The sequence below is a fragment of the Etheostoma spectabile genome, chromosome 3 (assembly GCF_008692095.1).
Source record: "Etheostoma spectabile isolate EspeVRDwgs_2016 chromosome 3, UIUC_Espe_1.0, whole genome shotgun sequence".
In the NCBI taxonomy this organism is placed as follows: Eukaryota; Metazoa; Chordata; class Actinopteri; order Perciformes; family Percidae; genus Etheostoma; species Etheostoma spectabile.
In genome coordinates, this window is record NC_045735.1 from 6,110,919 (window position 1) to 6,135,414 (window position 24,496).

At 42.9% G+C, this 24,496-nt stretch overlaps 1 protein-coding gene across 4 annotated transcripts in view; it reads left to right on the forward strand.

The window, feature by feature from the left end:
* The first annotated feature begins 5,769 nt into the window (after nucleotides 1-5,769).
* epha4l (eph receptor A4, like) overlaps nucleotides 5,770-24,496 on the forward strand; it is a 54,343-nt gene continuing 35,616 nt past the window's right edge. For 2 of the 4 annotated variants that reach the window (XM_032504770.1, XM_032504788.1), the window contains exons 1-3: nucleotides 5,770-6,072; nucleotides 7,686-7,753; nucleotides 10,307-10,970. In XM_032504770.1, coding sequence (XP_032360661.1) covers nucleotides 5,976-6,072; nucleotides 7,686-7,753; nucleotides 10,307-10,970 — 829 coding nt within the window. In that variant the 5' untranslated portion in view covers nucleotides 5,770-5,975. The remainder of the gene's footprint in view (nucleotides 6,073-7,685; nucleotides 7,754-10,306; nucleotides 10,971-24,496) is intronic. The other 2 variants (XM_032504760.1, XM_032504778.1) reach the window with 1 other exon arrangement.

The following is a 24,496-nucleotide window of genomic DNA, read 5'->3' on the forward strand; positions in this document are numbered from 1 at the left end:
TGTGGTTGCAAAATGTAATTTGTGACTTTGATATGACTTTGCTACCTTTACGCTTCATAAAAAAGCAGTAACTTGCAAATCATGCTCCTTAGTCACAGCCTGCGAAATAAAGGTTTCCATAAAATGCACACTTTAGATGCCCTTTCTATTCATTTCTTTTAGACTTACCAGAGAAAGCCACGCAATATCGATATGTCTTGATCAGGGAAGTAATATTACCGTGTGGCATTAGAGAAAGTCCCTCTGTGTGAGTACATACCTCCTGCTGCCAAGTCTCAAACCAGTGGCATTTCCCAGAATAACAACTGAGGACTGGAAAATGAAGGGTGGAAAACAACAGGGTAGACACAACAACGGTCCGCTTTGAAAACCCACAGGTAATTCTGAAATGAGACAAAGGGTCTCTTGCAGCTTGGTTCCTTTTCTACCACCACAGAGAGAGAGCGCTCCTGCTGGGCTCCACTGCCAGACCTGCCGTGATGCTTATTGACTGACACACTAGCATCAGGGGGCAAAGAGCTGGTTGGCAGGGGCACAAATAGGTCAAGTAACAGCCAGCGACATGGTGCGGGGCGTAGGGATAGAGTCTGCATGGTGGATGGAGGGTGGAGGGTTTCAGAGTTAACATGGCTATGCTGAAGAATGCATTTCCTTTGGAGTAGTGGTTTTCTTTTGACTTTTTATTCAGTTGTATCACACTGGCAGAAAGCTTGCTCGTGTGGTGCTTCCTGTAAAACGTCTTCACCACATCTGTAAATGGCTACATTATTCAGAGTGCCAACTGAATATTCAATAATCCTGCTCCGAATCATAGCTTAGCAACTATCACTACAGAGTAGGCCTGCCAAGCTTTGGATTATGTTGAGGCGGTGTACAGTGCTCTATTAAGAGCAATATTTGGTACAGAGTGTTTGGAGGGTGGTGTCTTATCTATATCACCATTTGAAAGGCAAATACAGAAGAGCAAATTTGTAAGGAATGACTTAAACTGTGGGAATATCTGATTTAAACTGCAAACATCAACAAGAAACAGGATGTGAATCTTGAGGAATAAATTTGCCACTGTTTTTTTGTATCAGTATGTGCCGTTTGAGAAGGGAAAGCTTGACAGCTACAGCAACAGTAACTAAGGGGGATGGAGCTTAGGGAGCGGTCAGTTGTGGTCCACCTGCTCAGACAGCCATGCCTACCGTATTAGTTTGATTAGAAATGTCACAGTAAGAGACTGGAGTGGAAGAAGAAAAATATTATTATTTATCTTCAAGTCCAAGCACCACAGGGTATACTCAGAGAGCAATGTTTCTGATTGCCACCAAATGTCTGCCTTTAGTAATCATGAGCAGGTTTGTAAATCGCTGTGGGTGACAATGTCCACCAAATGCCTTACATTTAAATGTAAATGTAAATAGAAAAGGAAAGTAATGCAATTCAGTAGCTTCACAGAAATGATGAGAGTCAGACTTTATGTTTCGGGACCATTTCCAAAGGCTGTCCCGTGGAGATAAAGAGTAGACAGTGGACTGAAGTTTTGAGTGCTGTAACTGTAAAATAGCTGACAGAGCGTAAAAAGAAATGTGAAAATAGAACAATATAAGGTATTGCCGAGGAAATGAGGATATAGAACGTCATGCAATTGATAAAGAATTCGGGAGTTACTCTGATGACAGATTTAAATGTTTTAAATTGAACATACGCAATTCCAGTTGTCATTTATGGAATTAAGTGGCAGAAGTAGCAGGTGATTTCTGTGACTGCAAAACTTCCTCAGGAGATTCGGAAGATCCTAGGCAAAGATAAAAACAAATCCCATTATGTTGCAACACATAAAATAAGTGATATTGCTTCTGTGCACGAGTGCATCCGTGTCTTTGTGTGAGCAATATTTCCAGTCCAGTGGATTTGATCTCATCTCTGACATTCCTGTTCAGAGCTGCTCTCCTGCTGCTCCTTTGATGTCATCGTCCCTTTCTGCTCTGGTCTCTTCTGACTCCCACTCATTCTGACCTCCGGGGACTGTCTTCCTGACTGCAGGCCCAAGGAACACTGCATGAAGCTGGGGATCCGAAGGTGGTGGGCAGGGCCTGTAGCCTGGGGGTCACAGGCCAGCAGGACGGACTTTAGGGGCTTTTGTTGAAACAATGGCCCAAACTAGTCAGGGAGGTGGAAGAAGATGAGATGGGGACAGGGGTCAGAGTTTTTTTACTTTGTTGACAATAAATGAGTGCTGCACTTCCTGAAGGGATGTGACAGATTGAGCATGATTGCCGGATCTGTCTGATGGAATTTTGACAATAATATGCGCTGATCTTCAAATGACAATGTTTGTTTCTTAACTTCCAGTCGCCATCATAAGGTGTAAACACAAGCCAAAAGTCTTTGCCCTGATTGGTTCCAATAGCCCAGCATAAATGCATCAAAGTGAGGAGGCCATATGGCCGACACCTTCACTTCCACCACAGACATGGGAGTAAACAAACAATGTTTAGCTTGATGGTTCTGTCATCAAGAGCACTGACGCTTAACTTATGTTGCATACAATGGAAATACTCAAACAAAGTTCAAGTACCTCAAATATGTACTTACTTACTTGTTGGCTTTTAACTGAAAAAGAATGCTGCTGTAACAAGTGAATTTTCCCATTGTGTAATGAATAAAGTATTATCTAATCTAATCTTAAGTTCAGTACTTAAGAAAAATATACTTATACTTGTATAAGATACTCAGTTAGATTTCTCCACTGTATATACAATTAACAATTTACTAAGTATACAATAACATCAATGACAGGACTGAGGACGTGCAGATCAATAATGCTGCAAATATCTTACTTTTTTTTTCAAATGGACTAAATCAAGTTATATTGATGGAATGCATTGCATACATATTCAAAGCAATATTTTTCTATTAACATAACACACATGAATGATATTGGCAAGACTAAACATGTCTCAATTTGCAAGTTTACAATCATTTTTATTTCATATTCTTGAATTAGTGTAAAAGTGTGGGGCTACGCTGGTCTGGGGAGCGAATACACAGTATGCACACATTAGAAAAACACAAATACTAGTACGTTGTGACTACTCACCATGACTATTAACTATAATAACTGGACTTTCTGATCAGGAGAACTGATCTAATTAGAGCAGCAACAACTTCTAATAACAGTGGATGATTGTAGGGCTGCTCTGGAAGAAAGCCTCGCTTTCCTTCAGCTAGCAGTCCTCAACGCTAAGCATAACATTTGCAAAAGTGCAAACAAAAGGTGATCAAAAGCAGCAATACTTCACAGACTGACACAATCAGTTCAAAAGTTAGAACAACCACCATATCAGAGCAGGACATTACTGATTGATATCCAGTTTTGATCAAAGGCAATAGGAGTCAGCAAATATCAGCCAATCGGTTTATAACAGAAGTTTGTGTGAGTTTATCGTAGTGAGCTTTTGTGTGTGTGTGTGTGTGTGTGTGTGTGTGTGTGTGTGTGTGTTTGCTTGCACAAGAAAAAGCTTTGGAGTCGGTGTGCATGATTGGCACACAATGCAGATGTGTGGGCAGCAGATGCCATCTGGAGAAAGCAGAGTGGGCTGGTAGAGGACGGGAATGGGGGGGTGGGGGTGTTCCACCGCTTCCCCCTTGGAAAAAAAGCTGATGGTTTGACAGGAGGATAAAGGAAACGATGGGAGTGTAATCAATCAAAAACACTGTGACACAAATAAAGGAAGACAAGAGACACAATCCGCCCACTCGCACCCTGTCCCGACCACCGTCACAGTCCGCCGTTGACAGTCTGCAAAACTTTTTTTGGCATTGCTTGAAAAGATCAAAAGCAGCCCTCCAGGTACCCCTCTGGCTTGTTAAGGTTGCCAGGCTTGTTGTCAGGGGAGAAAACAGGGGAAAGTGCCCTTCATCTGGGGATGTGGTATTGTACAATCAATGTTCAATGGTTAATTAGACAATTTTGGTGGAGCACCAGGTGCTTTATCTGCTTCATTATGCCGGGTGAGATACTTCTGCAGGAGAGACCCCGAGAAAGGCACAGTATCTCATTCCCAGGAGACTCTCATAAACCTACAAACACACATCTCCTTCTATTCCCAAATCGGTCTCATTCTTCTTGACCTAACATAATTTCTTTAAGCAATCCAAGATCAGGACTATTTATGGCCTCTACATAAAATCACTACACTCTCTTTCTTTGAATGAATGACATCTGCAAGAATACACAAACAAAGACACATTATGTCTGTAGAAGCATTTGAGACAATGGCAAGTCTATTTGCAGTGAGATCACCCCTATGAGAAAACTCCTAGATGCTTTCTTGTATGGGCGGAAATAAATATATAGTAGCCAAGTCTTGGAAGGTTGGTTTGACAGCTACAAAAGGAATGGGAACTAGAGCACTTGGGATCTGCCAAACATGCTAGAGGCTACAGACAAACAAAGACACATTCATGTTTGTCTTTGTACACAGTATATGAATGACTCTGAAATGAGATAAGAAGAAGAAAAATGGGCAATGGAGTTCTGTTTTGACTTGTAACCATTTATAACGAAGTAGGGAGCAGTGCCCTATGGAAAGAAGACACTATTATAAAGGTGCTGATTGTGGTTGTGGAAAGCTTTGTATTCACTGGCTGCAGTGTGTGGTGATGCAGAATGCCCTAACCTGCCCACACAATGACAATCTTCTCTGCTGATCATTAAAAGGTTGCCTGGCTGCCACTGCAATGGGCACATCTCATGGGAGCAATAGAAGACCTGTGTAGGAGGACATCCAAGAGTGAGAGCACCTTGGGCAAAACCCCTAACCCAAACCTGGACACAGTTGGCTTTTTCTCAAACATCAACAATGCAGCCTCTGTTTGAAGAAAAACTGCAGAAGATACATCAATTCCTGCACATTTACATTTGCAACACCACAACACCATGTCTGCTCTGTACTGATGGATGAATCCCTGTGCACATTTCATCATAAATACCCATAAAGCCTTGGTAATATTAGAATAATGGCAACAATAATCCAATACAAGCTTGCCACTGATCACAAAACAGGCATTGTCAATATCTCAAAGTGCAATACCATGTAATGGTAGGGAGGTCATGTTCATGCTTGTTCTTTAATCCAATTTTGGAGGCAGAACAGGCGTCACTGTGTCCGCTAGGTGGCGAGCTTGGACTGATGCGGATCACCTCTGACAGCGCTGCGCTTGACTGGAGCCAGACTACATGCAGGATCAGCTGCAGCACAGTATGAGTGCTGAGGAACACTGAGGACAAAAATGGACGCATCGCATTTTAGTCATATTAATATATAAACGAGGAGCAGTTTCCCTTTTTCATTTAAAGTTAAGGAAGCAGGGATTGAAGCAGACTTCAACTTCATTTCCTCAACAAACTCAATGCTCTGTCTGAAATCAAGGCAGCGCACACACAGACACACTTATCATTCGTTTTAACTGTTGGCCAAAAGGACATTCCCCCGCAGTTTACTAGTGTAAAGTCAATCGGTGACTTACAGAGTCATAAGGACTTTTAAGGGGCCTTTGTACTTGCACGGCAAATGTCGTGGAGAAATACCACCTCACACTATCACCATCTCCTCATATCTCTGCCCATTGGCAAATGAGAGAGTGTGTTTTTGGTGGGGTGTGCAGGGGGGTGGTTAATGATTATTCTCCCCATAACACCCCCCACCCGCTCGCTCCCATCCCCTACAGTCCACTAAAGTTTCCTACATAGATTTACGGGGTCCGCGTCAGAGCGCACAGAGTAGATCCGCCTCCTGGCTTTGGTGCGCTCGTTGCGTCTCTTTCCCCCTGCCCGCTTCAAACCCATATTCCACTGGGAGAGAGCGAGAGAGAGAGCGAGAGAGAGAGAAAGAGAGAGAGAGAGAGAGAGAGAGAGAGGGAGCAGGACCTGGGAGAAGAGCAACGAAAGAAAAACAGGAGAGAAAAACGGAACAACGACACAAATGGCACTCATGGCAGGGATTTTGTTCACGACCGTCTTTCTTGTTTTTGGGATTTCTACATTTGTTTCGCCTGCACGGATATACCCCCCAAATGAAGGTAAGGTTGTTGGGAGAAAATAACTGCCACGGACTTCTGACTTCATCCCCGCTCCGTCTCCGTGTGTGTTTGCGCTGCGGAGCCCTTACTTCGTGGCCCCTAGTTGCGAGTGCGTGGAGCCGCGATGAGTTTAATGGTGGGAAACAACGACGGTCACCTTTACGCAGTGACTTTTGCTGGGCTTTGTGAGAACGCAACGCTGTCCAAATGCGCATCGGCTGTTTCGGTCTCCGCTCTGTCTTGGATCGTGCCAGCTGCTAAAAGCCTGTGAGCAGGAACACTTACAGCCCCGATACGTGCTGTTCTCTGTTAAGAGAGGTCAAGCCGCTCTCTGCTTAAAACGAAGTTTAATTTAGCGAAGCATCGCGTGAACGGACATGTCTTGTACACAAACGAAGTAGACTGTTAACGAGTCAGTGGGAGACTCGCAAAATCTTGTACTCATCCGACAGGCCAGGCAGCTCCTTATTTATCCATTTCAGAATCGCTCGCAGTGATCGCTCCTGCTGTAACAGTGGATGTTGGTGGAAGGTGAACATGGGAATGACAAGAAACCCAACTATAAAAGTTAAACTGCGGTGCAGCTCGGTGTCGAATAGTTCCCAGCGATTAATTAGAGATATTCGATTATTCGGCTGTTACAGAATTACATTTACTAAACATTGAAGTGCAAGCACTGAGCATGGTGTAGGCTATCCGACACGAAACAAGAGCTCGGAAGGTTTTCGGGGCTGTTGACTGCTCGGGGTCCCGGGGCGCCGTGTTTCAAAATGTTTGGCCCAATACAGGTTATAGCCTACTTTCCACTCCAAACACTAATAAATATTGTTTTATTTTAAACCATCCCATCGGATCGAGTATGTCCTGCAGAATTATGTTTCCATTCCAGAGCAGATCTGTCTGAAATAAGCCCAGAGCGATGCATCCCGGGCTCCGTGGAGTTAAATATAAAACAAAATGTTTTAAATTTAAAATTCATTAATCTGTATTTTACCTAATTATTTACACCGTGAACCTTTATAACGGGCTTATTTATGAATGTTTACTGAGCAGCTGATTAAGAATTTTACTCACACCAAAATTAATAGTTCTGCTTTATGCCATTTAATTCAATCGAGCATATTTTTTTAAATGTATGCTTCACAGACATACTGTTGTACTTTTTCTCGAGAAAATGTCACGTAAGAAAGCGTCTAAATGCGTTCAGTTCTTCAGCGACCAAGTTTATGCACACGGCTCCTTAATTGATTCCAATCATATGCTTCAGGCCGACGCTGCATGAGCAGAATTAAATATCGTTACTTTATAGATACTGGGGAAATCCATTTGTCTTTTGTAGAAAAGCTTAAAATAAACAGAAATCAATTACAACGACATGCGTTACCACAGGAGTGACTTACGCATAACAAAACAACATTTATTTAAGACTCGTTGGTCTACAGTTTTTATTCTCTCTGTGTACTGACATTCATCATGAAAATATCACTTCGCTTTAACAGTTCAATTCATTAAGCCTTTTTTAAACACCCATTTTCGTTCTTAAGACATCAGTGGATTATGCTGATGTTGTATGGACGGACTGAGACCTTAAGATCACTTCTCTTGTTTTCCAGTCACGTTATTGGACTCCAGATCTGTACAGGGGGAGCTGGGATGGGTCGCCAACCCAACAGAAGGAGGGGTAAGTACTGCAAAGAAGTGTCCCCTTGTTAGGCGCATGGTCCCCTATTGAGCAAAAATGGAGAGATAATATCCATTATTGGCAGGAGCTCTGGAGTGGACCGCCAAAGAGATACACAGCCCTCTTTGATAAGATTCAGCCCTGGTGAGCCCTCTATGGAAATATCATTGTTGATGATTTATTGTGCAGCTTTCTGTGCTGTAGGGATATTAGGCTCAGGGTGAGATCAAGGTATCCTTTTCAGTATCTTACACTAAAATATTGGTAAATTAGAATTTGCCATAATGTTGTATATAAAGACCCTTAGGAACAACCACCTGGGCCCATGGGTTCCCCGGAATCTACTTTGATAACTACTGGTCTATAGGCACCCCCCTCATCCCCTGCTCCCCTTTCTCCTTGCTTCCCTTCTCTCTAACCACTCTGTAATGGTCAGATGCAGGGGCCGATACTGCAGCGGGCGTCAGGTTTCCTGAATAGACGGTGGATTGAATCGGTCTTTGTGGAGAAACTTTATATCCCTTTCCACCATTGAGTCGAAGAGAGAGAGAGAGAGAGAGAGAGAGCAAGAGAGAGAGAGAGAGAGAGAGAGAGAGAGAGATGAACTTGGCAGCTGAGAGAGGGTCCTCTGGAATGGATGAATAAGGGGAAAGTGCAGAGGGGTTTAGCTCTTGCCGCAGGATGACTGGATCTCACTACAGAGCAACGGGGGATAGGGTTGACCAAATGTGTGATCTCTCTGTCTAATTGGCATTACAGTGGCTCTGATAACTGATAAGAGAAAGAATAGGGGCCCCATAGTGGCCACGGCGTGCCAAGGGCATTAGACGGTTAAGGAAACGAACGCATACCATAACTTAACCATGTCTCAATTTCATTACACAGAAATGGCAAAAAATATATTTTTTACCGCCATATCTTTAAATATCAGTGATGACCTAATTGATCACATTAAACAAATAACAGTGTTTTGTGAGTCAGCAGTAACTCCTCCATTTGTTCTACTTAATAGAAATGTGATAATGAGCACATGCTAGAGTGTTTTATGAAAATTAATACACAGTAGCAACAATCATGTTATCTAATGAATAGCCACCCACGGGAACAGAATTTCACCTCGTGCAGCTGTTGCACGCTCTGCTCGCAAGCTTTTCTCAATAAACTCAGATCCTCACCTTAGCCAGTTTTTCACAAACAAATGATTGACATGGTCCTGGCAGCCCCCGGCAAGCCTGCATTCACCCTCTCATTATGAGCAATTGGCCTTATTCCCCTGCTATCAGGGAAAGGTGCGCCCTTATCGCAGTGCCGCTTAATTTCCACAACAAAAGGGGGCTAAAGGAAGAGAGTAGTGTGGAATGGAACAGCAGGAAATGATAGACATTTTCTCAAATCATACAGCCACAGCTATGTAGATAGCATTATCCCAACCTCCTCCAGGGGACTAAGGCTTTAAACCAGATTGTTTATGATAAGGCACCAAATCAAATCTGGCAGCATAACCTATATCTTCCATTGTTCCATTATGACTTTTGTTATACAGTTTTTTAAATGGTTGAAGCTACGGCAGCCAAAGGCCTGTCTTTTCTTGTTTAAATCCCAGCTCAGTCAAAAACTCTATTTAAAACACACGGTGAAAAACCAAAGGGAACACCGCTTTCAGCCGCTCTGATGACATACTCCTATTTGCTCAACAGTGATCTGTCCAGAGGGAAACTTTATCATAAGTAAAACAAACAATCCCTCCTGGCAAAAATAAGCTTGGATAACGTAATCCATGCGCCCCACGTCAGCGTCTCTCTCTATTCTATGAGTTAATACTAACAACACAGTGTTGGGCATGTGTGCCTCTGTCTCCTAGTCCCTGTAATGTATGCTGATGTAAAGCAGGCACACATTAGATCATTAGCATTGATTCCAGACCATTAGTTTTTTAATTCACCTAATCCCGTTGTCCTTTTTTTCTGAAACTCAGAACATGCAGGTCTCTCAGTGTGTGTGTGTGTGTGTGTGTGTGTGTGTGTGTGTGTGTGTGTGAAAAGACAATTTTGTATACCACTCCCCAAGTTATTGAAGTGTAGGCATTACAGAGGCATATAACTAATTACATTTTTTTTTCTCACAGTTGAGGGGAAGCCATGAATATTAATATCTGTATAATTCTATATTAGGACCTAACAAGTCTATTAGGTGCCATTCATAAAATATGCATTAAGTTTAGCCATCAATTAATTGCTCTGCTGAGACTCAAATATTGACTAATCTTTCTTGCATGCTCTTTTGCACAGTATCTCTCATTCTTGGCATAGACTGGCTCCAGTCATGTGTGAAATTTACATAGTCCATTTTAGTTCAGAGAGCATTTAGTTTTTGTATTTCTCTGATGTTCTTAACCTTTAACAATTCTGTCATAATAACATTATAGCATTTTACTATTGTTTTTGAATTTTCTTTAACTATGGTTCGGAACTCATCATTAGTAATTCATTTGCAGGTTGAAACTAAGACTAAGAACATCTTTGTAAAAATGTTATTGTTGTGTTCTTTCCCCAGTGGGAGGAAGTGAGCATTATGGATGAAAAGAACATCCCCATCCGGACGTATCAGGTGTGTAACGTCATGGAGCCAAACCAGAACAACTGGCTCCGCACTGACTGGATCCCCCGAGGCGGTGCCCAGCGTGTCTACATTGAGATCAAGTTCACCCTCCGGGACTGCAACAGCCTCCCGGGTGTCATGGGAACCTGCAAGGAAACCTTCAATCTTTACTACTACGAGTCCAACAACGACAAGGAGCGCTACATCCGCGAGAACCAGTTCGGGAAGATTGATACCATCGCTGCGGACGAGAGCTTCACTCAGGTGGACATCGGCGATCGCATCATGAAGCTGAACACAGAGGTCCGTGACGTGGGCGCCTTGACCCGGAAGGGCTTCTATTTGGCCTTCCAGGATGTTGGAGCGTGCATTGCGCTTGTGTCCGTCAGGGTCTTCTACAAGAAATGTCCTTTAGCAGTGCGTAACTTGGCCCAGTTTCCTGATACCATCACTGGAGCCGATACCTCCTCACTCGTGGAAGTTCGTGGATCATGCGTGGATAATTCAGAGGAGAAAGAGGTTCCAAAGATGTACTGCGGGGCTGATGGAGAGTGGTTGGTGCCCATCGGGAATTGCCTGTGTAACCCTGGATACGAGGAGCGCAATGCAGAATGCCAAGGTAAAGGGCTGACATTTCAGCTAACTGTTTTTTCTATCTATTTATACAGTAGATCCCTTTCTGCCTTTTAACTCTGCCAGTCCTTACAGTATCCCACCTCTTTAATTTCTCCCCATCCTCTTGCTCTGCATCCTTGTCTTTATCCCCAGTGTACGTTCTCTTTGTCCTTCCCTCTCTTCACCCACCTCGCACTCTGTTGGATATTTTTGACTCCTCACTCCCCCACTCTTTACAGTCTTCTTTCCAGCGTCTGGTTGTGAGATAGAAACAATGATGATTGGAATTGAAGTAATTTGCAGGCCCACTGAGAGGTGTTGTGCAATGGGATGCATCCCAGGAGAATTGGTGACACTGGGGTATGAGGGTAGAGCTCCGACTGGTTTGCACTACCGCTGTGTCTTTCACCCCCACCTGTTCGTTCTTTTATTCCCAATGGAGCTCGAAGCTGGGGAAAAGAGATAGACAGCTTTAGAGGGAGGGTAGTAGAGAGAAAGAGTTTATCATTCCAAGCAGGTATGAGAAGAGTGAAAATAAACAGCAGTGAGATGGGGTTGAAATAGTGCTTTTTGGTAGAGGGCGAATAGCCCTTTGTGGGGGATTATTGTAGTGTCACTTTGCAGTGATCCTATACCCGGTTGTTTGATGAGGTTTTAGGTCAGTGTAGAGTGCATCCTTTCAGATGTAAAAAAAAGTCAGAAGCATGATAGAGATTTTAGTATGTTGCTGAATTCGGACCATCAAAGAAATGGCATTTTTGACTCTTCCCTAATTTAACTTGCTTGTTTCATTGCACACAGTAGATTGTAGTTTATGGTATACATGGTATTGTGGTTAGCATCTAGTAGTATTCAGCAGCTGGTTTTTGGACCACATGCAGCATTTTGTCAAGCCGAGGCGCAGTTGTCAGCTGGCCAGACGAACGTATGCCAATTCTGCCACGATGGTTTATTAGTATATCCCACCCGCCTCCCACCACCATTACACAAAAAACAGCGAGTCACAGCAGTGAAGGGTCAAAGGCTAGGCATGCGTGATTAACAAGGGGACAGACCACTACACCTCAACTAATTTATGAGGGAGCCTTTATCTTGGAGGACTAATTGCATGGCAAACAGGTCTGGTGATTTAGGGGTACTGTTGGCTGCTTGGGGGTGGGAAGGCAAGGAAGGAAGGGGTGCAAGTGAGCTGGAGCGTTGAGGGAAGGAGACCAAAAAGTGGTTAGTTACAGGCCTTATGTAAATCTGCCTTGGATTTGCTTTCTATCATGCAATTAACTACAATAAGCTCTTGTTTTAATTCAGAAAGAGAACCTGATCTCATACTGTATATCATTTCTTGCAACATTGAAATGAACTACTTTTCTCTTCTCTTTAATTTCAGTTCAAATAAATAGATGTTACTCTCTAAAGAATGCAATAAAGGATTTTGAAACGTTGATTTTATATGACTAATGCAGTCTCATAGTGTCTGCCAGCCTATGAGTTGGCAGTTTTTCTTTTTGAGCCAATAAATCCATTTAGTTCACATATCATTGCATCTGCTCTAGTTTGTTTAAGTTTACAGTGCCAACACATTCACTCGTTTCACTTTAAGCTTCAATTACACAGTTTGAAAACTTTTTTTTCTGGAAACTGGATAACATGCATTGGGTTTGATGCTGCATGGCTGAAGAGACTGAAGGGTTAAAAGGTGCTGGCAACTGTCAGTCTTCAAGTGCACTGATGAGCTGGTTAATATTCCCCAATGTGACAGGCTCTGTGGGAGAGAGGCTCCACTGCTACATGACCATGTTGAGGGACTTAGACAAGAGCTGGTTTTGGGGGAGGGCGGGTGGATATCGATGTAGAGTCGTGGGGTAAAATGTGGTTTTTGTTAGTTTTTTCAGACATATTAAAAAGTTTAATCAAGTGTATGCAGAATGTCAGCCTTTGGTCACACTATATGGCTTGATTTGGTTTAAAATCTTTTTAAAAGTGGTTCTGTGGTGCACACAAGCCCAATTGTATGTGTGTGTGTGAGTGGGTGAGTGTGTGTGTGTGTGTGTGTGTGTGTGTCTGTGTGTGTGTGTCTGTGCTTGTCTTGAGTACGTGCAGGGTTACAAGGGCACCTTGGCCCCTGGTTCCCAGCCCAAGATGAATGGGCTCTCCTCCATCATTGTTTGGGGCAGCAGCGGAGCCGACTGAGGCTGGCGATGTTTGGGGGGAAAAAGTGGTAGAGGTGGGGGCTGATGGAGCACATAGGAATTGTATTCTCCACCCCTGTCAAAGGTCAGGGGTCATCCCCTTCTGCATCCATCTTACTGCTGCGTCTGAAAGGGTCGTGTATTTAGGATTGATTAAGACGTCAGGATTTTGACAGCTGTGGCTGTGTGTGTGTGTATGTGTGTCTGTTCTCGATGTGGGCCAAGGGTGGCCAGGGTGTACACCAAGGGCCAAGGCAAGAGGGCCAACCAGGGCACTGAGGGCCAAGGGGCCCCCTGATCTAAGGAGAGGGGACTTTGTCTGTTTGCATTTGGGATCTCTTTCCCTGTTAACCCCCCCCTCCACACACTCTGTTGATGAAGGGTGGGGGTCAGGGAGTCCCCTCGCTCCTCATCTGGTGAGGGGGTCCCTGCTGTTAGGGGGGGGGGAGTGTTGATCAGGTGGTGGAAGGGAGAGATTAGTGAGAACTACACATGTCATTATGTGTTAATGATAATCACCTTAACTGTTAATTTGTAGAGTGAGAGAAACCTTGAACAACGTCAGCAAATCTCAAGTTGTGTGTCTGGTTCCTTGAAGTTATAATTGTTGGCTTGCGTGGTTGTAGAGGATATAGCTCGTTTGAGGCGTGAAGGTGACAGACACTTTTCACACTGACGAATGCAAGTTCACGGATGAGCTGTTAACCGGCACCCTGCAACCTATCATCACCACCAGCAGTCAACACACACACACACACACACACACACACACACACACACACACACACACACACACACACACACACACACACACACACGTACACACTCCTTAATGGTTGTTAAAATTGTCTCAAAAGCAGGAATTAGGTTCACACTTTCACATTTTTAATCACTTTTAAATTCAAAATGAATTTGATCTTTTTTCATTTTTGTTTTGCTCCTATTACTTGATTACAAAGACAAAATGCATCTTTTCTTTTCAATAAATGCTGCATTAAAGCAATACTGAGAAGTGCAAAATCTACAATCGACTAACATTATCTTAAACTTAATTTTCACCACTTTGTGTTCCCCAAATCGGTTTGCATATATGTGTGTGTGTGTGTGTGTGTGTGTGTGTGTGTGTGTGTGTAAGGGCTTAAGGTCTTGGATGCAATGTCAGTGTGTGTGATCGGAGCATTTTCTCACCTGAGACCCCCCCCACCCCCTCTCTATTCCCAGCAGTCTTTGCTGAGCTGGAAACTCTCATTCATATTGGATTAAGAGGTTTTAGAGATGAAGTTTCTCTCCTGTGCATCACTCATTCTGTGTATGTATCTGAATCTTCCATTCTCCTTCTCTCTTTCTGTTGACAGTGTTGAATATGCGCTTGGGAGCATCATTCTAAATTCACCACGTAATTCTATTTAGCCCGCCAGTCCCCGGTGGGTTTAAATACACAGACTCGATCCTTTACTCCTCCTCTCCCTCTTCCTCCTCCTCCTACTCCTCCCTCACTTCTGCATACACACAAATTAAGTGATTGTACATTCTCATTGGCCGACTCGGTCGTTTGCTCGTTTTTTTCTGTCCGTGTCTTCTGTCTCTTCACACTTTGTTTTGCTTTAATGTCTCTTTATAACTGCATCCTTTTTCTCTTATCATGTATCTCTTTCCCTCTATTTTCCCACTGTGTTTCTGTTAGCAATTGTCACCTGTCTTCACCCTGCCTTCTTTATCCTCCTCTCTTTATTTCTCCCTCCCTCTGGTCGTCCGGCGATGTGGTTAGTGTCCGTCAGCCTGTCTCTGGTGGCAGCAGTAGGAAGTGGGCTGAATAATCAGATTACCTTCGCTGTTGGGGAAGGAAGGCAGCTAGGAGCAGTAGCCTACACAGAACATCATCACCTTTGTTCCCACAAACACACATGCGCACTCATTCACATGCACAAGTGTGTGAGTGTGAACACAAACGTGAATAATACAAATCTAGACACATGCATGGAAGGATGTCTTAGGTGACAGGAAACAATATTTGCATGAGTGCACATGTACAGCCGTGCATACATGCTCACACTTACACAAACTAACCAGGCGATCAAGACACACATTCATGTAAAAAAGGATATGTTAAGTAATAGACTCAAGTCTACAGACACATTCATAAATATTTATGGCAGATGCACGCACACGCGGGCATGAGCGCGCGCCCACGCCCACACACACACACACACACACACACACACACACACACACACACACACACACACACACCACAGCACAGCACAGCAGAATAGAGGTGAATGCACTCATCACTCCCTGCCACCAGAGAGGCTCATTTTGTATTGCTGAATAGAGACGAGCAATCTATTACCAACAGAAAGCAGAAAAGAACAACAGATAAAAAAAGAGAACGAGAGGACAAAATGTCTCATGAGCAATCCTCCGCCACCCTCTCTTCCTGCTGAAAAAATAGCTTAAAGCATTTTTTTATTCTGTTCTTGTTAAGCTCCTCAAATGATGAAAAAGTCCTCTCAACACACAAATCCTCCCTTGACCAAATGGAGGAGGGAGGTGGTGAGGGGGGTAGTGGTAATTTAGCTGCCATTAGCTGAGGTGCTGAAATGTTTTTCCTGCTTGGGCTGCCATCCTGCCTCAGTGTTTGCTCCCTTCACAGTTCCCAACACTCATCACCCAACTCTCTTTCCCATCGCGGTGCCCTGTTTAGGGCAGAAAGCCACCGGTGATCGCACATGACCCGGGGGGCCGTAGTGCTCCCACCGCGCCAGTGTGTAGGAATATAAAAATACTTAGTTATCTCCTATTGTATTTTAATGTTTTGTAACGTTTTCTAAACTGCCAACTAAGTAAGGAGTTACAGTAAATGGTTATTTAAATTCTTGAAATAAATGTGAATAATCTTAAGTAAAATGTCTTAGTTAAAGATGCGTGGCTTTCGTTTTTTGAAATGAAAATACACATCCACCTTCTAATCCCCCTTTTTACAAAACTGCTTTTGAGTTGATATACTGTAGGTTATTGGAAAAATGACAAAATGAAATGTACTCCAAGATGCCAGTATGCTTACAAAATATATTAATTTTTAGACTTTCCTCTTGATGAACCCTGTTGTGGAAATGGGGTACTGTTATCCCAAATTAGTTGACTTTACTAGAAATTTGCATTTCTACACATGATGAAACTTAACAGGGTAAGTTGTATTAACACAGAGCAGTAAGTTGATGCAGTAGCACACTTACTTCAAAGAAGTTTACATTAGTAGTCATTACTAAAAATCATTAGTAATTCTTTGGAGGCATGTTGTCTAAAACAAGCATGTTAAGATGAACATGCAATGAAACACAACAAATACTAGGCCTTCTATCACTATTAAAGTAATAATTTGTAAATATTAAAATGTATCATTTTCCTTTATGACAACATGACTTCAAGAACAATGTATCCAATACATTTGTTCCAAAAAACACAGAAAGGACAACAACAATCACAAAAAATTGAAGTTTCCAATGTATTATTCTGAGTGGAAAGTTTAACTAAGGAGACGGTTATTAATTTCCAATCTGTGTAAATATTTCTGGCTGCCTAGAGGCCGTCAGTCCCCACCCGGGTCTCGGTCATTGTACAACAATAAATGTAGCTAAACATGAACACTAAATCAACCATACAAAACTAAAACCCAAATAACATAAATGCACACCAAAAACATTAACAAAACACAATTTAACTAGTACAGAAACCGTTCAGAACATTTTTTTTAATCCTTAGTTATCTCTGCTTAATAAGATATGTGTACTGCTTACTTAAGATGATTATTACAAACAACTAATGTTATTTAGTAATGAATATGGCTTTTAACAAAACATTAAAAAAATATGTAGTGACCACTAAAAAATTACGATAAATACAACTAAATCTGGGTTTACAGTGATGCTGGAAAAAAACTAATTTGAAAATGGGATAGCACCAATATCATCTTTAAAAAATCGTAAAAATGAATAGTTAAATATTATATTGTGATATTGTTCTTTCTGTATAGCTGTGCAAGTGTCAAAAAGTGGTTTTATGGGATGATAAAATGTCTCCTCTCCTCTCCTCTCCTCTCCTCTCCTCTCTCATCATTTTGAAAAAGCATCCTGTCTTTGAAGCCTGCGATGGGAAGAGGGAGCGATTAAAGCAGTCAGCAAGGAAATTAGCATGTCAATAGGCCCTGAATCAATACCCCAGCTCTCTACCAATACAACCCTGTAGTCCTTTCACCCCCCCTGCACCCCCACCTTCTATCCATCCCTGACGTTCCCCCATTCTGCCGGCTGTTTGCCTTCTTCTCCCTCCATTTTCTCCTGCACTCCTGCACACTCTCCCTCTTGCTCTCTTGCCCCTCTCTTTCTCTTCCGCTCACTTGCAATTTTTCTTCCCCTCTTCCTCCAAAACTCCTTGTTTTCTCCCTCAGCTGACGGACTGAGAGAAGAGGCAGAGTTTGTAAAGGGAGATGGACGGATGTATAGGCAGAGAAAGACAGGCAGAGGGAGAAGTGGACAGCGATCAAGTGGGCATGGGTGGACTGTTTCAGAGAGAGAGGATATGAAAGAGAAAGAGGGCCTCTGCCACCGTCTTTGTGCTGACAGAGAGGCAGAACAGACCTCTTTCGCCAAGATGAGAGGATGAGATGGAGATGAGGAGGCAGGGAGGGCGGTAGAGAGAGAAAAAGAGACAAAAAACATGTTTGCAAGTGAAGTGGAAAGAGATTTAGTTCCAGTCTGGCAACCGTGCTTTTTCTACACCTCATCGGTCAGTTCACCATTGCACGGAAATCTCTTTGATCTTGGGCAATGTGTTACTGATTGCGAGGACTGGGTGTGTGGACAGACAGAGAGAGAGAGTGTGTGTGTGTGTGTGTGCAGACAGACAGGGTGTGTGTGAGTGTTTGTCTGAACCATTATTTGTCCTATATTTATTCTGTGCATCTGTTGTGGCAGACATATCACATGCTGTATCATAAACTTCTATTAACGTTCCAATCGCGTTGCACAATCTGTGCCCAGAGACAAAGCAGCCCAGCAGCTCTACAGATGAGCAGCCAACTCTCCCTTGGTATCCGACAATGGGAGACTGATTGCAAACACCTTGCAAATGTTTTATCTGTCCCTTTCTCTCTCTCCTGCTGATTTCTATCTTAAGCTCTCTCTATATTCTGCCAGGTCCATAGTAGGTGGTCTTCTCTTTCTTTTCTCGTCATCCTTTTTCTCAGGGGGCACAGAGTTCAGTGTCCAAATCAAAGGGTGCTCTGTGGCAATCAGTTAGGGGTTATGACAAAAAAAAGCCTTCCAATAAAGGGCCACTCTGTAATCTGATGTGCCCTGAGACTGGACACATTGCCCATTTTAATGAGCTGAGATCCCCCTTTTCTAATCATGGTGGTGGAGGAAATGGCACACACTGGCTCATTCTCCTTGGAAAAACACACACACTTAGAATGTGTGAATTGTTTGCAGGTAGAAGATTACAAATACAGTCAGGTTGCTTCAAAGACACATAGTTTTGTGGACATCATCTGTCAGTTCAATAGAGTAGGAGGGGATGTTTTGGTTATCGAGGGTTCTAGAAGAAATGTCCTGTTCATTACCTGCATGACAATGTTAGATGAGTTTGGAGCACTTCCATGGAATAAATGGCCAAAAACCTCTGCATTTAGCACACAAACACGAATTTGAAATATTCCTTTAAAAGACATATTTGAAAAGGGAATTTACAGTGGAAAATGTTTGGCAACTCTATTTTTCATTTCACATAAACTCTAACATACATGTACCTATACTTGTTTTCAGCCAAGGATTTTAACATCAGGTAGCTGACCTCTTGCTGTGAATACATGTGTATGCACACTGGCACGCATGTATCAAGCACCCCATGGGGTTGCCTGGGAGGTGTAACCTCACTGTGGGAGAGCTGAAATGTAATTTGGGCATGTGGAGGTCTCACAGCACCAGGGATCTGAAGCTGCAGATCTAAAGCCAAAGGCGGAGGTGTGTCCATGCTCGGGCACGTCTCTGGGATTAGAAACCTTGATCTCTCCTGATCGGCGGTGAGCTGTCAAAGACTGCTAGCAGGAGAGGAAGAAGAAAAAAAAGAGATGCAATCCATTGAATGCTTACACCAACGAGGAATGTGAGGGGATAAAGAAACAGGAGAAGAGACAAAACAAAAAAAAGACCTAGCGCGTAGATATACAAGAATCCAAGAGGGTGAATGTGTGTGACAGAGGGAGCGTGTGTGTAGAGTAAAGCAGAGAGGAAGATGAATTGACTCCTGTCTAGTGGCCCTGATAAATGACTGGAGATGTGAAAGGTGAAGTGGGGGTTATGGGTACAGGCGGTGATTGCTCTTTGAACAAGCCTAGCATGGTACTGTCGCGACCTGCGCAGCTGCGGTTAATTTTACCTTCAATATCATTACCTGAGTGTATTGCAGGGTTGTTCCACCTGAGTTTTCATTGCAACTACTTTCTTCTAAAGAAATAGTCCCTATAAATGAGCACTTTGAATGTCAAAAAGAGCATCGGTGTAGTGTCAACCCTTGGTGTGTAGAGATACATTCTTGGCAGTGTTAAGCAAGAGAATAATGGAAGTCAGAAACATGTTTTTGGCAGCTCTGCAGGGCATCGGATGCTGCTTGAATCACAAAGCTGCTGCCAAGTATGGAGCATCACTCTAAGTGGTGAAGGAAACCATAAAGATAAGGAGAGATAACAGATAAGTCAGGAAGCGAGCAGTAGACATACTTGGAGTGAAAGAAGGCGAGGAGTCCAAGAAATACAAAACATAACCCAGAAACTCGACTCTGGTGGTGCCCACACACTTACTTCAAAGCTTGCTTTGCATTTGAATCTCTGTGCCCTCTGTTTGCCTCTTCCTATCATCGCCGTGTCTGTTTGTCTGTCCTCACATCAAAGCTAATGGCTAACACGTTACACATTAGCAGAGTAACCCTGTCTAAGCAGCAGCCATTAACCCCAGGCTCCTGTTACACTCCCTGTAGTCCTCCTATGCAAGGTGAGGTTCAACTAGCCTGGGGTTAGGGAGGGCAGAGCATACACCCAACTGCGAAGTTTGTGGACACACATATATGCTACTGACTTTGGAATGCACACACACATCATGCAAAGCCATACCGTGCGAACATAAGCTGATGCAGTTTCAAGTCAGAGGGGGTATCACTTCCATGACAGCAATGACCTCGATTCTGTTTTGAGAGAGAGAGCGAAAGAGCAAGAGAGAGGAGGGGAAAGTGGTCTGGAGAGAGTGAGGCCTGAGTGACACCAGGAGAGGTCAAAGGTTAAAGCAGTGACAGCCACAGTGGAGACCAGCAGACCGTAATTGGGCTGACATGAACTGTTGAAAAGCTAGTGACCCAGGAAAGTTGTTATGTTCCCTGACTGAGCACACACACACACACACACACATACACAGTGCATATAACGGCATATTTACACACAGACAGACACACACACACACACACACACACACAGTGCATATAACTGCATGTATTCACACACAATGCAGAGACACGATGGTGTGTGGAGTGTTCCTTGGTACACACACCCTCACGCACACACACATGCACAATAGAAGGTGCTTTGAGGCCCCAGACAGGCTGTCGGCTGGGCGCTACAAGTAGATTACCTAAACAAACAACCTAAAAATACCTTCCTTTTTGCCTGTAAGTCAACCCTTTCCAACTCCTCCTCATAACCCACCAAGCAACTTCTAAGAAACTGGCAATGTTGATGTTAAACTTGCCCCCGAGACTATAGACACTTAATAGTGATTAAAGTTCTTGTATGCGTTATTGTGTACACTTATTGACATGTGTGTGCACTGCAATTTGAAGTGCCGTATGTCACTAGTATGTGAGGTCTGTTTGAATGTGTTTTGCATTTACTATTTCATTGGCATCAACAGAGCTGAAGCAGACACACCAAAACTCACTTTGACGAGCAGGCATACTCTCCAGACTTGTTGTTAGTCTTTTGAAAATCCCCATCTGCAGGCAATGGTTACCCGTTTTGTTTTCCTGTTTTTCTGGATACCAGGCTATGCCATATGGAAGAAGAGTTTTAATTTAATTTAATTTCCCTTTCCCTGTAATGCGATACGGCTTCGTTGTAATGACATCATACAATCGTAGCCACCTGAGGTCACACACCTGTGGCAAGCCGGCCAGAAAGGGTGAAAACACTTGAACACACTCCTTTTAGAGCTGGGTAATAAACTACACTTTTTATTAAATTAAAAAAATTATGAATCAAACCAAAATCTAAATGTATTTATTATTACTCAACGAAAATGTTGAATAAATATTAATAAACTGACATTAATCAGCCAAAGATGATCAACAGTGTTTAGTTGGTCATGGGGTTAATATTTGGGCTATATGGCCCAAATCTTCAATCCTAATATACCTGTAGTTCATTACATATCTCGATGGCAAAATGTATCACTTATTTTTGTAGTTATTCAATAAATAAATAGTCTTTCTGGAATAACCAAATAATGTCTATTTTTGTATACTCCTGTGTAAAGTAAAAATGAAAGGTAGAGGTTTTCTCATTTTGTTAAGCTTCAGCACAAAATTAACAAATGGTGGAATGATCAGAAGGTATTTTTTTGTATATTTCGATGTAGCGTAGTTCAGCCGGCAGCTTTTCGGCATCGCGATGGAAACAATACAGAAAAATATACAGGAGACATTTAAAAAAGAGACTTTTTTTTTTCCTTTAATTTGATGACATAACTTGGCCATTAGGCTATTTCGATTTTGACATTTTTTCATTCGATGAAGTTAGTTGTAGCCCTAATATTGCAGATTTTAAATCTGCAATCATATTGTCCAATCCCTTCTTTACAATTAAATTAAACTTACCACGTTAACTTTTGTAAACTATTTTTTTTGTTTTAGTGATTTAGTGATTTGTTATGTTTTACAGTGGGACATGTGGTTTACAGTTGTTTACAAAATTGGATATGAGGCCCCTTGCTTCACTATCGTTTCCTCTTCCTCACCTATTCTTAGTGTGTGTGTGTTTTCCTCACACATCCTCCCGTTTCCTGCCCCCATTCTCCTTGACTCGCCGCAAGTAGAATAGTTTAGCTCTCCCAATTGTTTAGCGGTGTGTGCCGATGTTAGTGTCCCCTTGCACATTGCAACATTAGCATACTCCCCCACCTACCACCTCTCTGCCTCTTTTTCATAATTGAATTGAAATGCAGCTCTTTTCTTTGTAAACAATGTCAGGAAAACATGCTACACTGCCTGCTCACGCGCACACACATGGTGACGCACCCACATGTCCAACATGAGACTCGAGCCCCTAGAGGCCTTGGGGAAATTGGACCAAGACAATACCTTGTTTACCTCCCATTGTCGCTGCGGCTGTGCTCATGTCTCTGTGCTTACCTTGCTAACACAAACCATGTTTGGTATTTGTGTTTGTGTGTCTTTGTGTATGTCTTCATGCATGCATGTCATTGCAAAGTGCATCTGTGCAGTCCAGAGGGCCATTGAAGGGCTTTGTGTGCATACATACGTAAGAGTGTGCAGGTGTGCAGAGGTTTGGGAGTCTATCTTTGTGTATCTCTGTCTTTTTTGCCTTGAATTATAATCCATTATCCACCTGCTGTGCAAATCATAAGTCACAAAAGGTCTTTATAGTGGGTTGGTGCCATGCCCGGCTTTAGATGGTGCCACCCTTGAAGACCTGGCGTGGGTGCAAAGGTGGAATCTGAGTGGGCCCCACCCAACTTGTGTTGTTGTGATGTGTTTGCTGCCTATACCTCACCCTTTTCTGTCCATTTATTTAGCTTTCTTTTACTGTCTCATTCTTTTTAATACAATTACCTTCAGTACCCTGGCCTCGTTCTTTTCCGTTCTAAAGTGGCTGGGTGGAATGCTTTAGATTTCTGTGATATGACCATTGTACTAATATTCCTTCTTAAGGCCAAGCTAGTGGAATTATCGAGGAAGTTGAGGCCTACGTGTCAATAAGAACGTGGAGACCTTAGTCTGCAGGAAGTCTTTAGAACAATATTACCATTTTCTTGCAATCCAAACAGTGACAATATTGGGGGCAACGCAGTTCCCTCTTATAAAATTGGAAGAGGAAATTGTTAAAATTGTTACATTTGTATCAAAATAGCAAGAAATCAGCATACAGGAACGCTCAAACGTTTTGATGTCTTTAAAAACGTTACTGAGTATAACAATTGTCTGCTCTCAGGTTCTACTTTGGCTGTAATTTTCAGTTTTACAACATGCTTTGCTCATTTGCTTCTTTGACTGGTGCCCCTATGTGTCAGGTACAGACATTTTAATTAGGGCAGTGTCGTGGGTGGCTCTTGTGTGATGGATCGGTGTTGCTGAAAATACAGTTATAAATCATTTGACAGACAAACTGCTGGCAACTCCCGCACCCCCTGGCACTGGCCAACGTTACCAAAGCTGCAGTGATTGTCAGCAAGGTTGGCTTGTGTGTTATTAACATTGTTAGCCTCACTGGCTTTTGTTCTTGGCCTTCATTAACACTAGTAGGGATGTCAACCCAGATGTCACTATCTGACTCTTTTTGGTTTTACATTTTAAATGACGGTACCACTAAGAAAGGGACCTTTTCTCTCTAGGTCAAGGTCAAGATGTGTGACGAGTGTATGTCATCAATCATCGTGATCAGTTTCGGTGGCCGTGTGTCCCTAATCCATCATGCTGATGGGTTTCGCTGACCGTGTGGCTGCGTGTCGCCGCGTGTCGCCATCAGGGCTGGAGGTAATTAACAACCCCCAGTGATGGAATTAATGAGTTAACCTGCTCCACTCTCCTGCTGTTCCAGTGACAGATGCTAACGGTCAGCAACTAGTTATCCCTGGTAATATGCCAGTGGTTCAGGTGTATTGATGTGGCTGGTCTTTTATTATCTATATGTGTGTATGGGTAGGAATAGACAGTCTATACATCTAAGACTAAATCCAGCTGAGGTACTGCAGCTGGGGGGTAAACAAAGCACTCTTGGAATAGTAATCCTTTCTAGGAGTCTCACCTGAGCAACACACTGCCTTCTACAGGGAGAAAAAGGAGATAGAAGAGACACAAAGGCAGAGGCATATGTCAGAAAGGCAGATTGAATAGAGATCGCTGGCTCCTTAAGGTGCAGGAGAAGGAGAGACTTTCCTTGCCCTCAGGTCCTGAAAGCTGATCGCTTCGTTTTTTTGAAAGAGCGCCTTTGTAAGGTTGCCACTGACTGCTCATATGAAAAGTGCTCACTGTCTGTTAAGACTAAAAAAGAGTGGTTGAGTTTTCA